This window comes from Tenrec ecaudatus, chromosome 2 (assembly GCF_050624435.1).
Source record: "Tenrec ecaudatus isolate mTenEca1 chromosome 2, mTenEca1.hap1, whole genome shotgun sequence".
In the NCBI taxonomy this organism is placed as follows: domain Eukaryota; kingdom Metazoa; phylum Chordata; class Mammalia; order Afrosoricida; family Tenrecidae; genus Tenrec; species Tenrec ecaudatus.
Genome location: NC_134531.1, coordinates 258,441,804 through 258,464,383, shown reverse-complemented (window position 1 = coordinate 258,464,383; position 22,580 = coordinate 258,441,804). Strand labels below are relative to the sequence as shown.

Here is a 22,580-nt window from a genome sequence, read left to right as displayed (position 1 = left end):
ACAGTCTATATGAGAATTAATATTTATATCACTTAAAAGTAACTCAGAGAGAGGTTAAAAAGGAAAAGAAGAGTATGGTAAAGCCTCTAACTTTAAAGGAATTTGATGTGAGAAAAAGTCATAGTGACAAACAAGGAAATAATAAAATTAATATCAAAAAATGCCATTCATTCATTTCCTCCGATGCATAAAGATAATGTTAAAAAATGTTTTGACAAGTATAATCCGAATGTAGTAAATACCTGCAGTTTATTAGAGATTAACAAAAATTGGATAGGAACCTTGTAGGTTGCTTCTGGTTAAGCAACAGAAATGTCCACAATTATCCTGTAGGCTGCAAACGGTACTCATTTATTATTATTCAGGCATTATTCAATTATATGTCTTTTTTCTGAAAGCTGTGCAGTGCATCCAAGCCAAACTGGCACAAGCACAAGGTTCTTGCCGGAACTTGTTGAAACCAATTATGGATGATGCACAGAGAGGACTATTAAGCCCTAATAAGTATCTTAATAATACAGATCCTCTGATGATAACATTCATGCTTCCTTCTACCCAAGGGTGTTTCCAGTATATCATTCTAATTGCAAATCAGAGTTGCCAGCAATTAAGGTAACGTACTCGGTTTAGAGTTTTCTCATCTTTCCTCATGTACTCATGGGGGAAAAGACTAAGAATCCAATAAAAGCCACAACGTATATTTTGAATATTTTATTATGCTTGAGGTGATAATTTACAAAGCAAAATAGTTTTCCATTCAATAATTCACGCGCAAAGCATTCTGGGACACTGGTTGCGATCTCCACTATGTGTTGATATTCTCCCTATTTCCACTATGAGCTTCCTGTTTCCATTTGTCCTGTTTCCCTGCTCCTTACTGCCATCTCATCTTTATTTTGGGAAAATGTTGCCCTTTTGTGCACATATAGTTCAGTGTTCTAAGGAGCACATTCTTCTTGACTTTCATTGTTTATTTAGTAGGCCTGTCTGGGTATCGTTTTTCAGCTAGAAGTGGCCTTGGGAGAGTCTTCAGTTCCACATTACAAGAGTGGCCCCTGAAAATGGTCTTGGGAGTTCCTCCAGTCTCTACCAGAACAGTAAGTCAAGGCTTTATTATGAACTTAACTTCTGTTCTCTATATTTTTTCCAGTTGGACCTTCTATTGTCTCTCTGGTCATAAGGATTGTAGTGTCGGCCAGGCAACATCTAGCTAGTCTCAATTTTAGGCTAGAGCAGGCTGCGGTTCATGTAGGCCATGAACTTCTTGGAGTATATGGTGTTCTTCATTCTCCTTTGCTCTGGAAGAGACCAATAGCTACATCTTGAGATGCCTACTAACAAGCCTTTAAGACTCCAGATACTATTTGTCATATTAGGATGTAGAATATTTTATATTTACATGAAATTGCACATTATATATAATTTATATATTTATAATGCGAATTAGTCTAGATATCTCCCGGGACTAGAGTACATAGCCTTCAAATCCAAGAGCTCAGTTCATGGGGTGTTTGGAAATGTCTAAGAAGTCTCCGTAGCTGCTGTGCTTCTTATCTATTTTATATATATATATATACACATACATACACACACACACACACCTATAATATACAAATATCTGTGGGACATTTGTAGAAAACTTCACAACCACATATGTATGATATGCACATGGATGTAGTTGCACGCTACCTCTCACACTCATTTAATATACATATAAATTCTCAAATTATTATTTGCAGTTACTGCCGTTGCCGGGTTGTATATGTTAGAGCAGTGGTTCTCAACCTTCCTCATGCTGCAACCTTAATACAGCTCCTCATGTTATGGTGGCCCCAACCATAAAATTAGTTTCATTCCTGCTTCATAACTATAATTTTGCTACTGTTATGAATCAGGCAACCCCTGTGAAAGAGTTGTTTGACCCCCAAAGGGGTCACGACCCACAGGTTGAGAACTGCTGTGTTAGAGCATTTACCATACTTGTGCTTAATTCTTATGTCCTCCTCAGTGCCTTCTTTTGCGCCGGCCATGTTATGCCAACTTCCCCTCAAGTTTGTGTTGCCTTTCTCCTCACCAGAATTAACATTTATCGACCACTGGTTGCTCAGCTCCTGTAAGATTTGTATTCTTGGAAACCCTATGTAGGGTCTCTAGAAATTGGTATCGACCTGATAACAATGGGTTTTGGGGTACCACTTAATTGATTCTCCTTCCTTCCACATTCCATCCCTAGTAACCAAAGAATGTTGCTTTCTTGTATAAATGGATCATTAACGTTGTATAATAGTGATCTTTTACAATATTGCTCCTTTTATGGATTGATTTCACTCACCATTATGTCCTCCATATTCATCCATGTTGTGAAATATTTCAAAAGATCATTGTTATTCTTTATCAATACACAGTTTTCCATTGTGTATATGAAAACCAGTCTTATCACCATCAAGTTGATTCTGACTCACAGAACCCCATAGCACAGAGTAGAGCTGCCCTGTGGGCTTCCACGTCTGTAAATCTTTGATGGGAGAGGTAAGTCTCACAGCTCTTCCTGCAAGCAGCTCGTCGTTCAAGCTGACACCCAATGTGTAGCCTACGACACCTCCTTTTGTATCTATAAGGAAGCTTCCAAACAGTTCATTAAAAAGTGAAATTAACCGATAATTAAACTTTTCCATGAGCTTTTTGAAGTACCCTGTACCACAATTTACTGAGCACGCATTCATTGATGGGCACGTAGGCTGTTCCCATCTTTTTGCTATTGTGAAGGATGAATCAATGAACTATACATCTACTCATATTACAGTTCTAGGCTATATTTCTCTACAATATGAACCTAGGATTCAGTTTGCTGAGTCATACAGGATTTCAATGTTTACCTTTTTAAAGTAAGCACCAGACCATTTTTCCTAGGGGTTGACTCATAGCACAAAATATTTAACTAGACTTTAAATATATGAAGAGGTTGGGCTCATTTAGGGTGGTATGGCTATAAACAAGGCTTTGAATATATGAAGAGTATGTACCGATTAATTTCCATGATTCTTTAAGAAGGCTAAATGTGTGTCTGCCTAATCCTAGCCATATGCAATACAAACAATCCACCCACACCCTTGCTTCTCAGTTCAGGCATTAAAACTAAGCCAGCACCTGATGCGCCAAGACTTGAATGCGACACACTGGATTGAAGCAGCGAAACAAGAGAGGTCTGTGGGTCTGGCCCCATCCCAGCTATGAGGACCCCCATCCCAGAAGAAAGGACTATAGAGGACAGCATGGAAGCTACAGCTTGGGGAGAGGGGCATTTACTCAGAACACACAGGAGCAAACTATGAGGGAAGGAGAGGGTAGAACACAACCTGGCCCACCAAGGCCCAAAGATGATATTCCCGCTTGGAACAATCAATGCATAGAGAGGACCATAGGTCTATCCCACAGTGAGACATGAGACACTGCATCCCCTCACTGACCGATAGCACTATGGGGGACAACACTGGAGACACAGTGCAGGAATTGTTCCCAATCTGACCCCACCACACCGGGGTGAAACAGGAAGGGTGTGCAACAGAGCAGCAAGGGAAGCAAAGCAATGAAGTACCGGAGGAACCCCCAAAATAGACTTCATAACACTTCATCAGAATCGACCAGACAACACTCATAAAGGTCAACAGAGAGACCTGGAACTATTTATAGCTGTGGTTCTCAACCTTCCCAATGCTGCAAACCTTTAATACAGTTCCTCATGTTGTGGTGAGCCTCAACCATAAAATTATTTTCGTTGCTACTTCATAACTGTAGTTTTGCTACTGTTATGAATCATAAGGTAAATATCTGATATGCAGGATGTATTTTCATTATTACAAATTGAACATAATTAAAGCATAATGATTCATCGCGAAAACTATATGTCATTATATATTGTGAAATACTTATTTCTAATTACAAAAATATGAAATTTTGTCTTGAAGCATAGTATAGCATGGACAACAGTCTTCACACCATGTAGTCACATGTGGACGTATTGGCATGTGGGCATACCCACCTGGAGATGGATAGAGTGGTGTCTTGGTTCCTAAGACCATTGGAAATATGTGTTTTCCAATGGTCTTAGGTGACCCTTGTGACAGGGTCGTTCGAACCCCAAAGGGTCATGACCCACAGGTTGGGAACCACTTATTCATAGGCTTCTCTTTGTTGGTGTTTTGTATTTGTTTTTTCATGTCTATCTAAATAAGATAGGCAGGATAACAATCCTGAGAAGAAAACAATGGGACCGACAGGGGCATGGGAAGAGGGAGGAAGGGAGGAGCCAACAATCCAAAGCAGAAGGGAACAATAAGGGATCTACATTCAATTGTGAAGAGGGCATAGGATGCCTGGTGGGGCTTGATCAATATAATGTAGCTGAGAGGAATTACTGGGAGTCAAATGAAAGTGGAACATGATAGTAGACAGGAGGAAAGGAAATAGAGGAAAGAACTAGGAGGCAAATGACATTTATAGAGGTCTAAATTCAGGCATGTACATATGTAAATATATTTATATATAAAATGAAAGGGACATAGTTCTATGTACATATATTTATAAGTTTAGTATTAAGGTGGACATTGGGCCTCTAGTTAAGTACTCCCTCAACACAAGAACACTTAGTTCTAATAACCTGGCATTCTGTGATGCTCACTTTCCTGATACAAACACTGAAGACAAAATGGGTATGTAAGCGAATGTGTTGAAGGAAGCAGATGGTGCCCGATTATCAAAAGATAAAGCATCTGGGGTCTTAAAAGCTTGACGTTAAACAAGGGGCTATCCACCTGGGAAGCAACAAAACCCACATGGAAGAAGCACACCAGCCTGTGTGATCATGAGGTGTTGATGGGATCCGGTGTGAGGCATCAGAAAACCAAGAATAAAAAATCATATCAAAGTAAACAGGGGGTGGAGGGGCATGGAGTAGACTCAAAGCCCATCTGTAGACAATTGGACAACACCTCACAGAAGGGTCACAAGACCAGCCAGGGTGCAGTGTAGCACTGACAAAACACAATATTCCTCTATTTCTTTAATGCGTCCTCCCTTCCCACTCCCAACACACACTATCATGACTCCAATTCTACTTTAAAAATCTGGCTAGACCAGAGCCTGTACACTGGTACAGATAAGAGCTTTCGACACAGAGAATCCAGGATAGATAAAGCCCTCAGAAACAATAATGAGAGTAGCGATACCATGAGGGTAGGAGGAAGGCATTGGGAGAAAAGGGGAACCAATCACAATGATTGCCATATAACAGGCCCCCACCCCCGAGGGGGGTGAACAACAAAAATGTGGGTAAAGGGAGACAGTAGTTGGTATAAAATATGAAAATATAAAAATAATTTATAAATTATCAAGAGTTCATGAGGGAGGGAGGGGGGTAGGAGAGGGAGGGGAAAAATGAGGAGCTTAAGTGGAAAGAAAATGTTTTGAAAAGGATGATGGCAACACATGTACAATTGTGCTTGGCACAATGACTGTATGGATTGTTATAAGAGCTGCACTAGTCATGAGTAAAATGGTTTTTCAAAAAAATAAGCCAGCAAAAATGTTAAAATAATTAATACTATTATTTATTCTTATTAATGTGCTAAGAACTTCTGATAAATACTTTACTGTAGGAAGCATCCGGCTGATCGAGGTGTTTACTAATGGATGACTAATTCCTGGTGCCTCTGTGTCTGCAGACAAAAGCATTGCAAAACGACTGTTTGTGACTTTGCTGCTAAAAGCATTGAGGGATAACTCAGCTATTTATGATCTCTTTGAGACTCTCTTGAATCCTGCACATCCATGTGATTGTCCTTGAACCTAGTGCTTTTGTTATTCTAAAGTTAAGAAACTGTGACTAGTAGAGTCCTCCTGATCCCATACTTTGTATATATCTCTTTCTTTTCCTTTCATTTCCACCCAGCTTGATGCGGGACTTTACATGAGCTATCTCCTTCAATCTTTAAAATAGCTTTTTGAGTCTATTTGCTGTTGTGTCCATTTTAAAGATGATGGGGGGTGGGGAGTAGTGAGATTTAGATGGAAAGTTACCTGAAATTTTCCAGAGATGGAGTCCTCCAAGGATAAGGCAAAGGGCACTGTTTTACCAGAAGTCAAGGCAAACATAACGCCAGTGCCTGTGGATGGGCGGATAGTCAAGGACCCATTGATTTGCCAATCCTCAGGATTGGAAGTGTTTTCTGTTAAAAACAATGAAAACAGAAGCCGATCAGCATACTCCTAAAATTAACCTGAAGAATTTATTGTAATCCAGTTGTTACTCAGAGCCATACTAGACAAGAAATATATGAATGGAGTCACATGTTTCTGTTGCCCATCCTAGAGTAGAATTGTGTGTGATCTTTGCCTATTTGTACTTTAACAGCTCTTCTTTCTGGCTTGAGTATTAACCAATATTCGTATCTCAGATGAGTCACAGTTTAAAGTAGATACTTAAAAGGAAGTGGTTCAATAAATTTATAGTATGCAGAGGCCAAAGTTCAATACTGTCTCTCACCGCCATCAAGCCAAATTCAACTCATAATGGCCCTATAGGATAAGATAGGACTGCCCCTGTGGCTTTTCTAAACTATAACTTTTGGGGGGTAGCAAGCCCCCCCCGCCCCCACTCCCCAGGAGCAGCCCATTGGGTAACCACTAAATCACCAGGGCTACTAAAGGCCATGCAGCTACTACTAAATACCTCCATGCCTTAAACTCTATAAAGGGATCAGATGCTCAGAGAGGGCTTCAAAAAGTTAGTGAAAAAAACTCCACGATCTTTCAATTCCCTTGTTCCCATGACCTTTTGACGGTCCTTCTCCCTCATGTGTGCGCACACACAAGTCCACACCCATTAGGTGTGCCAAAATTTTTAAAGTTCAATAGTACAAAAAATACTCTGAAGTAAGCAGTTGATGTTGAAATTAGAATCTTATTCCATGGTGCTCTTAATATTTAATCATCTCAATGTCTACATTATATATCTCTGCCTTATTAGAAAGCAAGCTTTGGGAGGTACACATCCGTCTCTTAACTTTGTTTACCATAATAATTACACAAAGAATACTTGGTAAGCTAATTTCCTTCTGAAATAGGTGGATTCCTAAGAATATTAATTCACCATGGGAATAAAGTCTTATTCATATAACTAATATATGAAGAAACATATAACAATAGCCCAAATAGCGCTCCATAAAACTAACTCACTATCATCAAGTCAATGCCAACTCATCATGACCCTGGGGTCGTGGTGGATTACATGTTGACCTGCTAATCACAAGGTCGGCAGTTTGAAACTACCAGCCTTTGTGAGAGAAGATGAGGCTTTCTACTCCTGTAAAGATTTAGTCTCGGAAACACACGGCGACAGTTCTACTCTGTCCTGCTGGGTTGCTATGCTAAATTACTCCCGACGGCCTTTGGACGAGTTCATGTAAACGGAAAAATAATTTTTCTTTGTTAAGATATTCTCTTACTTAGCCATATAAAACATGATTTGCATTATAATTCTTTAGCTTCCACCCAGAAACAAATACCATAATTTTGAAATAAATAAATTTAATATAAAAACTCAACAATTCTCTGTCATGCAGTCAATTATGACTCATAGTGACCCTGTAGCGCACAGCAGAACTGCCCTTGTGCACTTGGGGGACTGTCAATCTTTCTAGGGATAAAAAGCCTTATCTTTCTCCCGAGGTTTTGAACTGCTGATCGTGAGGTTAGCAGCTCAATGCATAACCCACTACACCACCAGGCCTCTTTCCACTGTAGTAAAAGTCATTAACAAACTCAAACAAAAATGAACAGGCAAATGTGCAGATGTAATCATCTAGCACTGAACATTAATCATCAAATAATTCACTTTCAAATTTTTCATGAAACAAATAATTTATGAAAGTATTTTTCAAGTACAATGTGCTTATATTCTTTCTTCTTTCAGGAATTTTTATCCTTTGAATAAATCTTAAGAATTTTAGTTTTTTTTCCCCTACATTTACTCAAATACATTTAAAACATTTCTTAAAACTTCATAAGTAGAACAGAGCTAAAATTAAAGTTATGGAATTAATTATGTTAAGAAAACAAAAACACTAGTGTAATACTCTTCCTGAAAAGTGTAGCTAAGTGCTACAAATAACAGTCCAATAAAAAATTAATTTTATCTTTAAAATGAAATATCATAAATTAATATTAAATGTAGCTTACAATGCAAAAGATTAGTAGCTCAAATAGTAAATTTCTAAAACAGAAAAAAATAACCAATAAAATAATGGAGATATAAAATGACTAGGAAAAAAAGATGTAAAACGGCTAATAAACATTGGAAAGTTAATCAATATTAAAATTTTAAGTTCCAAGATTAATTTTTTAGACTATGAAATTAGGAAACAAACTTTAAACACAGCTCTCTCATTCTACTGGTACGAATATAAATTTATAAACATCTCTGGAAGAGAATTTGATCAAACTTTTAAGAACCTTTACATAACCTTTTAAAGAGCTAATGTAATTCTAAGACTGTATCCTACAGAATCCTTGAATATATGAGGCAAGAATGTGTATCAAAGGTGGACCCCTGAACCGATCACAATGATAGACATAAAGCGCACACACACACACACACACCACTCTGTCTCCCCCGCTCCCTGCCCAGGGGGACAAACAACAGAAACATGAGTGAAGGGAGACAGTGGACTGTGTATTATCAAGGGTTCACAAGGGTGGGAAAGTGAGGGAGGAGCTGATACCAAAGGCTCGAGTAGAAAGAAAATGTTTTGGCAATGACGATGTTAACATATGTAAAAATGTGCTTGATACAATTAATGTATGGATTGTTATAAGGGCTGTCAGAACCCCAATAAAATGATTTATTTTAAAAAAAAAAAGACGGACCCCTTAAGTAGTATTTGAAAAGGTTAAAACCTGAAGTCAGTTTGGTAAGAGTCCTCCTCTGCTTAGAAACTAGAGTGAGCACTACTTTCACCCTTACAACAACAAAAGTCAGACGATCACTGACCAACACATACTTTGGTGCCTCCACTGTTAGATTTGTTTCTGGGTGTATTTGACCTGCTGATTCCAAGAAGGGCACCAGTCTCTCCTCTCAGCTCTAGTCTTGAGGCACAGAACATATACCATATACCACTCTTCCCTCGACTTGCCCACAAAAAATCAGTATATTTTACTGTAGCGGAAGCATACTGGCTTTATTGAAAGTAGTTTGTGTTGCACTAAATAGTTTGGTCACCTTATACTCCACAGAGTATCCTTTGATCCAGAGAAACATTTGAACAGTACAAACTAGAAGAACTTGGAATTCTCCCAAGTATCACCTCACCTTCATTAGAAACTGAATAGCAGGCAGTTTCAGCTTGTTGTCCTAAAAGGAGGGCAACAATAAGAGTTACCACAAAACAACTAGGGAGCCCTGACAGTGTAGTAGATTAAGAGTTTGGCTGATATTCAGGCCCACCAGACACCCTCCAAGAGAAAAATGAGACTTTCTGCTCCCTCCATAAAAATGTACCGACTCAGAAACCTACAGGAGAACTTCCACTCTGTCCTATGGGGTCACTGTGAATCATTATAGACTGGCCGGTAATGAGTTTGGTACAAAATAGAGCTTCTAATGTCTGAAGCCCAAATTGGTTCAAACTCTTTTATAAAAATTTAAAAGTTCCACAGTCTTGTTATATGATGGCACAACTTCTCTGTGCACAGATTCTCTTAAAAAAAAGTTAAGCGTTTTTTGTTTAAGAGGGTTGGTGTCAACTTTACCTCTGAAACATTTAACACAATGTATCCATTGCTTTCTATATATTAAAATGTGTTTTGAAATGTTTACTGCATAAATTTTAGAAGAATTTATATGTTAAATATATGTATGAAAATTGCTGTGAAGTCTTACATTTTTGATGCTCTAAATTGCCCTCACACCATCCCTAGATGTGTCTTTTCAATTTTCTTCTCCCTCCCCCCCACCCCCCGGACTCAAGTTGTGTTCTGACTTTGCAGACAGCAAATCCAATGTGTAGTCTCTCTCGATATTGCACAGTTCCCCGTAGCAAAATGGAAAACTCACGACCATCCAATCAATTCTAACACATACTAACCCTATAGGACAGAGAGGACCTGCCCCTTTGGGTTTCCAAATCTTTCAATCTTTTCAAGGCTGTAGTAGAGTGACTGATGGGTTCGAACCACTGACCTTATGATTGGCAGCTCAATGTGTAACCAACTAGCCACCATTGGTCCATGTACAGCCTCCCTTGGAAGTTCCTTAATACCTAATTCTTTTCAAATATGTATTACCTCTTTTGTCTTATCCTGTAATTTGTGGGTCTGAATTCTTCTGAGATTTAAAACTAGGATGATAAATTAATAAATTAGTATAATTTAAGAGCTGATAATATACTGGAACACCATATCTAAGAAATTAGAACTGATAAAGTCTATCCAAAGAATAGCACTCCATTTTTTTCTGAATCAGCACTCCAAATAACCCAAGAATAGGCCTAAAAACCAAGACACCCAGAAAAAAATGTGTTGTTGTTTTTCTGGGGCTGTGTTATCTACATAATCACAATTTCCTCTATTAATGTGTTGAGGTTCCAGAACAACAAACAATTCAAAACCTAGAGGAAGAAGGGGACTTCCACGAAGTACTATGATGAGAGGGTGTGCTTACCTGGAGCAGACATCAGACATTCTGGTAAAAGTAATTTAGGTAAAAATTTTTAACAACTTGCTAAATTTCAAGGAGCCTTGGTAGAATAGGGAGTTAAGAGTGGGTCTACTAACCGCAAGGTCTGCAGTTCAAAACCAACAGCTGCTCCACTGGAGAAAGATGGGGCTGTCTACTCTCATAAAGAGTTAGTCTCAGAAACTCACAGAGGTGACTTTACCTTCTTCAGAGTCCTTATGAGTCGGCCTCAACTTAATGCATGGCAGTGAGGTGAGGTTGCGAAAATGCAAGTGTGGGCTGATGTGAGGTGATAGAGACCTCGGAAACTGTAGACAAAAGGGAAATGTATACCCATTTCCCTGCTCTTCTTCATAACCCTCCCCCCAATTACAAGTAGTTTTTGTGTAATAGGTCATAAAAGATATTTTATAGTAAACAAACAAAGAAATACCAAGAACAATTGCAGTGAGCTGATTCTGACTCCTAGAGGCTCTCCAAGACAATGTAAAACTGCCCGTGTAGGTTTTTCAGACTTTTCAAACTTTTTCAAACTACTGACCTGATTGTTAGCAGGTCGGTGTATAACTTACTTCACCTTCACCACCAGGGCTCCTCCTGCCGTATGTAAAAGAATGTGCTTGTACCATGTGAACTTTGAAAGTGGTCGATGGAAAATACTCCACATTAATCAAGTTATAATTCAGTAAATGTTAAATAGTAACATAAATAGTAGCATAAGTATAGTCAACACCATTTGCAAAAAGCTCATGGAAAAATAACATGGAAAGAATGGAATTTTCCCAAGAACATTTTGAAGCCCCCTTGTATCCATGGGAAATTTATAACAAGAGTAAGCCAGGTCGGGTGGGCAAGGAAGGGAAGATGTAGCAGCAGGCTAGTGAGTTGACAGATATCGCCTTGGGGAAGGGTAACATAGTAGTCTACAAGAGGGAGAAGAGAACTCCAGGGAGGGTGGTAAGGTTAGCAACTGTAGCACTTGATTAGTAGTTTTCACTACTCATTGAAGACATGAAGATCTGAAACGTAAAACCCCCAGCTCATTTACAATTTAATAACATTTGTTAAAAATGTTTTAAAGAACAAGAGTAAGCCAGGAACATAAAAAGTATTGAATGATATGTATTGATGGAGTCACGAGTATTTGTGAGTGAAAACAATTAGTCGCTCATGAGAAATGAGGACTCACTTACTGTAATTGATGATAAATTGAGCAACTCCGGAACCAGAATAATAAGAACCCTTTTCCACACTGACGAGGCAATGCTTATTTTGTTTTTCTTGAATTATTTCCTTTACTCCTGAAGCTCCTTGATTCATCAAGTTCCAACCTCGTATACATCCATCCAGGCGAGGATTAATCTATCAAATTAAAGTACGGGTCAAGGAATGCATTTTAAATTTAAACAAGTCAGACTGATAGTTGACTTGCTTGATTTTTAAGTATAGATTTTAAATCTGGCAGAAACGCTTTTCTCTTGGAGGCCATTTAAGCATATTTTCCACAATTCTACATAATATTTACCTTTTTTCTTTTAGAGCTTTCCTTCATATGGATACTGTTTCAGTAAAAGTGAGTTTATCTCATCATAAATATCCCCTGGAATCCACCTGCCTTACCTATGACATTGAATGGCAACTCGAAAGTTCTGTTAAGTGCCTCCAGGTGAAGTGCTGAGTGCTAAACTGTTTTTGACTTCTCTGTCACTGAACTTGGTGGATAGCTTTTGATTTATGGATCAGACTATAAGCCTCTTCAGGAACAAAAGCATGTTAGCATATTTTAATAACTCATTTTTTGGGAGCTTTTACAGCTCTCATAACAATCCACACATCAATTGCATCAAGCACATTTGCCGCCATCATCATTTCCATAACATTTTCTTTCTACTTGAACACTTGGTATCAGCTCCTCTTTTTTCCTCTCCCTCCCCCACCCTCATGAACCCTTAATAATTTATACATTATTTTTATTTTCATATTTTATACTGTCTGTTGTTTCCCTTCACCCATGTTTCTGTTGTTCGTCCCCTTGGAGTGGGGGGCATGTTCAATCGGTTCCCTTTCTCCCCCGACTTTCCCTTACCCTCATGGTATTGTTATTCTCAATACTGTGTCCTGACGCGGTTTATTTGTCCTGGATTCCATGTATTGAGAGCACTCATCTGTAGCCATGTACATGCTTCAGTCCAGCCAGATTTGTAAGATAGAACTGGGGTCATTAGAGCGGTGGCGGTTGGGGGAGCAGGGGAAGCACTAAAGACCTAGAGGAATGTTGTGTGTTTTGTTGGTGCTATACTGCACCCTGGCTAACTCGTCCCTTCCTTTTGACCCTTCTGTGAGGGGATGTCCAAAACCCAATTGTCTACAGATGGGCTTTGGGTCTCTATTTCAAGCCCCCTCATTCACATCAAAATGATCGTTTGTTTTGGGTCTTCTGATGCCAGGGACCTGATCCTGTCAACACCTTGTGATGACATGGGTTGGTGTGCTTCTTCCATGTGGGCTTTGTTGCTTCCCTACTAGATGGCTACTTGTTTCACTTCAAGCCTTTAAGACCCCAGACACTATATCTTGTAATAGCCGGGCACCATCAGCTTTCTTCACCACATTAACTTATGCACCCATTTTGTCTTCAGTGATTCCTTGTTGCTCCATTGAGAAGGTGAGCATCACAGAATTCCAGGTTATTAGAACACAATGTTTTTGCATTGAAGGAGTACTTGAGTAAAGGCCCAATGCCTGTCTGCTATTTGAATACTTAACGTAAATATATGTACATAGACCTACATCCCTATCATTACATATTAATATATTTACATGTGCACATGCCTGTTTATACCTCTATAAATGTTTTTTGTTTTCTAGTTCTTTCCTCTATTTCCTTTTACTTTCCTCCTGTTCCACTATCGTATTCGACCTTCACTTGACTCTCTGTACTTTCTCTCAGGTACACTGCACTTGATCAAGCCCTACCAGGCATTCTACATCCTCCTTGCCATCAGTGTTAGATCTCTTGTTGTTCCCTTGACTCTGGGTTTGTTGGCTTCTCCATCCCTTTCCCCCACCTCTTCCTCTTTCCTGTTGTCCCCAGAACCATTGGTCCCATGGTATCCACATATGATACAATTCAATAGCTCAACCATATCAAGAAGAGTTGTGCAATCTTTACCACAATAAATTTTAGAACATTCCCTTTTTCCCCATTCTCATTGTTATTCATGTCATTTTTCCAAAGCATCCAGCCAGACCAAAGGCAGGTCCAATTCAGTGCCATAGAAGTGTTTCAGACTCATCATGGCATTACATAGGGCTTCCAAGGCTGTGGAAGTTTCTGGGAGCAGAAAGCCTCAACTTTCTTCCAGGTTTGAACCATGAATCTTGTTGTCTGCAGTCCAACTCTTAACCAACAACAACATGGCCATGGTCATTTCATAAAGAGTTGACTTTTAAAATTGTTTTAATAAACCTTCTAAGTGTCTTTGTTTATTAAGGTCAAAGAACAGGTATATTAAAAAAAAAGAACAGGTCTATCACTTTGATAGGGCTTAACTAATGTGTTTTATATCACATATACCAAATCTTTTTCAAGTTAAAACAGTTATATAATGATAAATGTTTAAATTAAATCAAGAAATAAGTGTATTCAGCAGGTCCGTGATTTCAAATGTAATTTCAAAAATTTCCCTTCAGAAACATATTCCATAGTTAGAGACAAACACCATATTCAGAAAATCATCCTGACCTCAATTTACTACAGCCTGCACTTAGGCCCTCAGTTAAGATTATTTTTCAAATCCACAAAGCAATCTTTGGCCACCCAAACAAGTACTAAAACCTTTGGCTTTTACAAAATCATAAATTTTTGGAGTAAAAATGTGTATTCACATGTTAATATTTGGTGTAGTTCACTATGATATCAATATTATATTTACATCTTCATAAATAATGCTAGGTAGGAATTTTTAAAATTTCAATAAAGAACATTCATTTCCTTAATATAATTTCTAGTGCCAGTAATGTTATTTTCCCATGTTTAATTTGAATTTCACACTTGGTATATTCATAAAATAACTTCTATTAACTCTTAGAAGCACACATATTTAAACCTGTTACAGATAAACCCATGATGAGAGATATGGGCTTAGGTCATTACCGGTTTAATGAATGCATTTGCCATTTTCCGAGGAAATCCCGCAAAATATACTTTGGTTTCCAGAAATCCATTTGTGGGCTTAAAAAGTCTTCCAGGTTTATTTATATTCATCACGGCTTCTTTGGCTATTTTAACACTAATACTGTGTTCTAATTCTTCTACAGAAACCTGTAATTAAAAATATAAATAATTATCAAACAAAACCAAACACCATGCATGCAATTGAAACACTGAGGCTCAAAATCCTGTTATTATTTCAATAAATTAATTCTTCAAAAGAATCAATTTAATATATTTTAAATTTTTCTTCAAACTCTTTGAAACACCAAATTATTATAACAGGTAAAAATGTGACAGTTTTAAATGAAATTTTACATATACTGCATTTTAAAATTTTTTAGCCATTTTATGGACTTCATTTGTATATCATAAAATTCAATGGTTTACATAATGAAAAAGAATTGTACAATCATTGTCACAATAAATGTTAGATGATACTCTTCATTCTTGAATCCATTATCATTAGTTCCCCATTTCCCTCAACCTCCCCTATCATAACCTTAAGGATCTATTAATCTAGTTCCTGTCTTTCTAGATTTACCTTTCTTAGATTTCATTTAAAGAAAAAATCATACCCCCCCCCAAAAAATAATCCCAACCACAACAAAATTAAACACAGAAAACCCTCAATCTGAAAGAAAGTAGAAAATAATGAAAAGTAAAGCAGGTTAAAAGGGAAAACAAATGGTAAGGTTGTTAAATTTTAACCTAACTCACAAGGCCAGTGAACTATACTGTGCGCCCTGTACGATATATACTATATACCTTGTGATATATATATGTATGTGTGTGTGTATATATATATATAACATACCCTGTACATTACAATGACTCAGTGACAGTGAATACTTTTAGTAACCGACTTTCAAATGCACACTATCTGAGGATAAGACTATTTACATCCAGTCAATGGTCCAAGGACACTCAATGGAGGCTTAATCCATGCAAATGGATCCAGGGCCTTCATCGTCCTCCATAGCCTTCCTCCTACCAGGTGCTCAACACTATGCATAGGAGAACGCTTTTGGCAAGGAGAGTTTTGACCACTTTATGTGATAAGCATTTTAGGGGGTAAGTATGCAACAGAGAATTAGACTGTTGTACTTGAACATATGCCTACTGAAATATATATTATGTTGTTTAAAAAGAAGTTCCTTTTATTTATTTATATAATATTAGAGCATTATATTGATTTATATTAGGTATATATGAGTGTATCATTTTATTAATTATTTTATTCTTATATGATCAATAGACTTCATGACTTGATAGTAAAGAAGTATCATTAGTGTTTGGGAATTGATGAGACAAAGTCTACAGTCATTGATTCACATAACCATGTTCATGATCTCAAAAACAATCTTTATGCTGATTACTCAAAAATTTTATATGTCATCAATTAAAGGCTTGCTTTTAAAAATATACTTATTTTGACCATTTCTCTCTACTTTACCTCTACACTTTGGACATAATTACTAGCTTCGTCGGACTAAATTATTGTAATGGTCTTTACTAGATTATTATAATAGCATCATTACCATCATCACACCACATTTTACTCTATTCTTACTCCCTACTGTTTAGTCTGCTCAAAGCCATCTGGTCCTGATTATCTTTCAAACAGGAAAATTAAAGCATGCCAATTCTCAAAACCATGCAAGGATTTACCCATAACACCCAAGGCTTCAATAGGGCCCTCAAGGGCCTGCAAGATCTTATCAGAAACCACATTCTAACCTCATTTTCAGCTCACTTCACTGCATCTATCTTGACCTTTGTTTTGTTTTTCAAAATACCAAACATATTCTCTCCCCTTGCGATACTGTACTTGTGCCCATAGTGCAAAACCATCTTCTAGGCGTGTGCCCTCCAGACCCTAATTAGATTGAACCTTATCATCGCTGACTTTTCTGATTCCAGATGCCACTCTACGTCATTATTCACGATCTGCTTTTATTTTTCCCTATAGCAATAATCTGAAATATCCTCTTGTTTAAGGATTTGTGGTTAAAAAAAATAATAATCTGCCTCGAGGATCCTTTTAAAGGACAACCCGTATGGGATCAAACTAACAACAGCATCCTGAATTTTGGATAGGAACCTTAGAGAGCAGGGAGTTTATATTAATAAGCGATGATAACTCAGAAAGATGAGTGAGAGGGTTATATAACTCAAATACTATGAACAATGTCACCAACTGGTACTTGTAGAAACTGTTGAATCTGTGTATGTTTTCCTTTATATATGCTTAACATCAAAACCAAAAATTTTTAAATTATGTAAAAAATGAATAAGCATAGTTTATAAATTAGGAAAGTATAATATAATAATAATAGTTTTAAATTAAAAATATAGAATATTAAGGCAAATCCTATTTATATTAGGAGCATGAGAATGCATAAAGTGCAAAGATATTGAAATAAAGTCATTCATTGTTAAAACATTCAGCATCTAATTTATTAACAGATTAGAAATTTTCTCACTTGCTTATATGTTAAGTTTATTAAAATCATTATATTTAATATAAAGTTCTAGTAAGCTCCTAAGCCAGGGTTTTTAATTAAACTACTAGCATATTACAAAATGACAAGATCAAAACCACAGTTTATTTTATAAAATGATAAAAAAAAACACACGAGATAAAAATGTTTGTAATTGGAGAGCTTCCTTTCCCCAAGCTCTGAATCCTGTTGTATTACATTATCCAGGAACAATTGTTACCATCACAGGCAAACATTTATCTTCTTTATTACATGTTACATATGTTACCTAGGACTTTAACCTCCCCTTGAAACTGCTGGTGTTTTCAATGTATGTAAATTCTACCTTTTGCCTGTACAGGAGAATCTATAACAAATAACTTTGCCTGTACAGGAGATTTTATAACAGATATTTGGGCACATTGGGCAGTAATGGTGTGTTCTTCAGCACAGTGGTGGGAAAGTTGTATGCACCAAAGATGCTAGACAACTCTCACTCTAAAAAGCAAAGCTACTCTTATGACAGTATCAGAAGAAGCCAGAGAATTTTGGTGGTTTCTGTGAAGCATTGTGAAGGATCCACTTTCAGTGGGAGGAGGCTGGAATCTTTCAAAGTGAGGAGTCTACAGTCTGTGGTTGCCAAAAAAACAGAGAGACCCCTTTTGGGATAAATACAATTTTGTCCATTGCAGTTTGTGTATACCTCAACTGTAATATATCTATGTTGTATTCCATTCATTTGTTAGGCTGCAAAATATACTAAACTTTTGAAACACTTAATTCTACAGCAAAGAATATTTCTTGGCACATTTTTACCTCCTTGAACTTGGGAGCACCCATCAGGTTACTTTATAGATTAATGCATAAGTGGGTAAGAGAACACATGAAATAAATTCATGATGGCTTCATATGGCTTCTCAAAAATACCTCTCATCCAACTCTGTGGGCCTAGAAAGTGCCTCTTTAGAGCACCACAGTGCAGTAAGTTCATATTGAAAGGGGTAGATGATCTCTCAGCTTTCCTCTGCTGGAAGTATCAATGACTCAATTGAAGAAAAGACTTTTCCTCACTGTTAAAAACCCCACAAAATTCACTGCCACCAAGGTTGTGCCAACTCGTAGTGACCCAATAGGACAGAGTAAAATTGCCCCGTGAGTTTCCGAGGCTGTAACTATCTACAGAAGAAGAAGGTCCAGTCTTTCTTTCTCTCACAGGAAAGCTGATTTGGATCTGTGAACTGCATACCTTTGGATTACAGCCTAAAGCGTAACCAGTCCACCAGCAGGGCTCCTCAGTGTGGACTCGTACTAATAGTCCCTGAGGCTAAATGGGTCCCATTTTAATCCAGTGAACTAAAGTGTTGTTTTCAATCGTTAAATATAAAAAAGAAAAGATGAGGAATTTAAAAAATACTAACATCTAAACTCTATCATTAAGACCAGCTGATGTTAAAATGCTCAAGGAAATAGCAGTCAAGAGATCAAATGATACATGGCTGCATAAGTAAATCTGCTGTACATGTCCTCTTTGAAGCGTTGAAATGCAAGGATGTTTCTTTGAGAATTAGGGTTTGTCTGCCCCACATTATGGTATTTGCAATTGCTCCGTATGCCTGTGGCTGTTGTACACAGGATCGCCATGAGTAGGACCTGACTCAACAGCACCTAACAACAGGTGTTCAATGTGGAGGAGCCTAGTGTTGCAATGATTAAATTCTTGGCATCTAATCAAAAGATCAGCACTTTCAACCCACTGTAGATACGCAGTGGGAGAAAGATGTGAAAGTCAACTTCCAAAACATTTCAGCTATAAAAGTCCTATGGGCCTGTTCTCTGTTCTATATAGCTACTCTAAGTCTTAATCAACTCTATGGAAACACATTTTGTTCTCTGAGTGTGTGTGTGTGTGTGTGTGTGTGTCTTTAATGTAGGATGCTTAGGTTAAAACATTTCTCTCTATGATTTTATATATATAATTAGATTAATTGGAGTCTGAGTACCATAGTATATCTATTTCTATTCCTCTTTCACTTAATTTTTGGTGGCTATTGAGAAATTTCCTTGGTCAATGTTTGGGTTTTTTTTGGTATAAATTTGTATAAATTGTTTTTCTTACTAATAATAATCCCTGATTTATTGAAGAGATACCCCAGTTCACTCAAATGTTGACACTAAAAAAAGGAAAGACCAAGTTGTTGAGGCAAATAACAGAAAACAACGTCAGATAGCTATGGAAAATCTTAAATATACTATGTACACGTGTCATATCTCAGAATATTTCAGAGACATTCACAATGCATATTTCATATAATATCAGATAAGCCCAAACCCACAATTACTTATAATATTCAATTTTTTACCAACTGTAACAAGATAAAAAGATGATTTATAAAACCTGGATAACATACCATATTCCACAGACCGTTATTAATAGCTTTGCCTCCAGTGGTGATTTTGGTTGAATCCTTATTTTTAAATTGAATTTCAATCTTTCCAGCACGGAGTGCCAGCAGGAACCAAGCAGAGTGATCAAGAGATTCTGCATACAATATTACACCTTCTGAATCGTATGTCCGGAAATCAAATTCAGCTGAAAACCTAAACAATGGACAAATAATGATTCTTAATAGTGAGAAATAGTGAAGGGCCAATGTATGATTGCTTTTTTATCTTGTACTGGCAATCAGGAATAAATTGAGTCAACTAATTATATTGTTCCTTGAAATTAATTGAAAGATTGAATAAAATTGTTTAAAATCAAATTATTATGTATTTTTCCTTCGAGTTCCATACCCCAACTCCCCCAAATCCTCTGACCCCTGCTAAACAGATGCCTTTGTAATTTTTCATCTTTTTGGGCAAACATCTTGAAGTTGCGCTTTCATTTACTAGAATTAATACTATGTACAAATCTTAGGCACATTGCATCCCTCTGGGAAGCTTTTACACACAATCCAGTCTGACATGAAGATTTTTTTTTCTGTACCCATAGGTGATTAGTAAAAGATGCTACAATTGCACGATGGGCTCATCCACCAGAAAGCATAGTTTCCCAATGACCTCATGCATGTCAGGAAGGAGTCACTCACAGAGCTCTACCAAAGAGCATCTGGATGATCGCAAACAGAGCTGCGCCTTCAAATGCGGTGAGGAAGGAACAATTCAACAACTTTAAAATGGATCTGTTCGCTGGAAGTCAAAAGCTCTCCAATAATTCTAATTACATAAATCACAGTGCTACAATGTATGGGAGGAGAGCTTAAGGGATAGAGGTGAGCCATGTGTTTGAGGCTATGCCTGTTGCTGTTCACATTCTGGGCACGTGCAGGGCTAGTACAGAGGAAGAAGAATCTTAGGGATGTCGGATTAAAAGTAACATGTGTTGATTCCATTCCCTTGGGACAATTTATGAGAATCAATATTGGAGCTTCCAAGGGAGCAGCAAGTCAAAATGATTTTTTCCCCAAAGGAACAAACAAGGAAGAGAAAAGTAATTGAATAAATATTAGCCATCTGGATTAAGTTAAAAGTAATTGAAGTTAAAGTTTCAAGACTTAAGATCGTTATTAAACAAAACAAGAAGGAATCCCAGACCCTTATCTTCAACCATGAGGGGACTTCTAAAAAGTCATAGAAAAATGGAACTAAAAGATAATAGATTTTTTGTCTATGAGCTTTTTGAAGGCCCCTCATACATACCACTGTATGTTGCTATAGAGAGGAATCATCAAAATACTATCCTATCTGACATCTAACTCTACAGCTCATCATTACATTTTTTAAATGTAATGTAATGTTTTTTTTTTTTAATGTAAGGCTTTCGAAAGAAAATGCTCTCTGGGTTAAGTAGACTTACTGCCTTTATCAAAATCGCTGCAAGAGTTTTGAGTTAAAAGTAAAGATGGTTTTCATACAGAATTATAGACTGAAATGCCCAAGAGTGAAAAAGAAGAAATTCCATTTCTAAAGAAAATTGGGGCTGGAAAGGTGCCTAAAGTTCCAAACAAACGAGAAAAGGACAGCAGGATATGATTGTCTGAACAGCATACGAATATCATAGGCTCATATCCGATTATACAAATAGATGAAATGTTAAAAGAAATATACAGACAGATAAAAAATGGTCAAGAAGAATACAGTCATTGCTGTAACTTCAGCTCCATATATTCAGGGAAAGAACTTCACATACAGAAAGTGCCCTCCAGCAACGAATGTACAAGGGTGCTTTACTCAATTGATGTATGGATGGATTGTGATAAGAGTTTTATGAGCCCCAATAAAAAGATTTAATAATTTTTTAAAAAGAAAGTGCCCTCTGATAAAACCTGTCTAATCACTGCTCAAACAAAACAGAAGTCCCCCTGTCAGGATTGCGGTTGGAGAAGAAGGTATCGAAAACCTTTTCTTTTCAATAGCAGCTCTGGAATATTCCTGAATATAAACAAGAGAGTCTATATTCAATGAGATTCTCTCAGAAATTTAGGATAATTGCAGACTTGAGACATAGAATCTCCCAAACTCACAATATATACACCCTGGCACACTGGGCAGAGAGTGGGTATATGACTACTCTATTGTTACAAAATATCACAGAATTACTGGCTTAAACTAACACCCATTTGTCATCTCACGCTTCTGAGGTTTGGAAGTCTTAGATGACATAATAGGCTTGTCTGGGGTGGGTTTCAGCTCTGAAATCATAGGCTCTCGGAGGCTTCTTTAAAACTCACTGGGGGTGTACAGTCAATGATATGATTTTTTGTTCTTTGATGCCTGGTAACTGATCCCTTTGGGACCACTCGATCACACAGGCTGGTGTGTTCTTCCATGTGGACTTTGTTGCTTCTGAGCTAGATGGCCGCTTGTTTATCTTCAAGCCTTTAAGACCCCAGTCACTATCTCTTTTGATAGCCTGGCACCATCCGCTTTCTTCACCACATTTACTTGTTCACCCATTTTGGCTCCAGCTGTTGTGTCGGGAGAGTGAGCATCATAGAGTTCCAATTTAATAAAAGAAGGTATTCATGCATAGAGGGAGTGTTTGAGTAGAGGCCCAAGGTCCTTCCGCCACCTTAATACTTGACCTATAAATATAGACACAAAGATCTATTTCCCCAACCTCCTATATATATTTGCATGTACATGTCTTTGT

The 22,580-nt window shown here is 37.4% G+C and overlaps 1 protein-coding gene across 1 annotated transcript in view; it reads right to left on the bottom strand.

Moving 5' to 3' along the window:
• The window catches only part of PROS1 (protein S), a 102,290-nt gene that overhangs the window by 4,878 nt on the left and 74,832 nt on the right, over window positions 1–22,580 (bottom strand). Inside the window, exons 10-13 of the mRNA XM_075542441.1 lie at window positions 19,837–20,026; window positions 14,889–15,056; window positions 11,926–12,094; window positions 6,076–6,224 (exon numbers count right to left, since the gene is read on the bottom strand). Of these exons, the coding sequence (XP_075398556.1) occupies window positions 6,076–6,224; window positions 11,926–12,094; window positions 14,889–15,056; window positions 19,837–20,026 (676 nt within the window). The remainder of the gene's footprint in view (window positions 1–6,075; window positions 6,225–11,925; window positions 12,095–14,888; window positions 15,057–19,836; window positions 20,027–22,580) is intronic.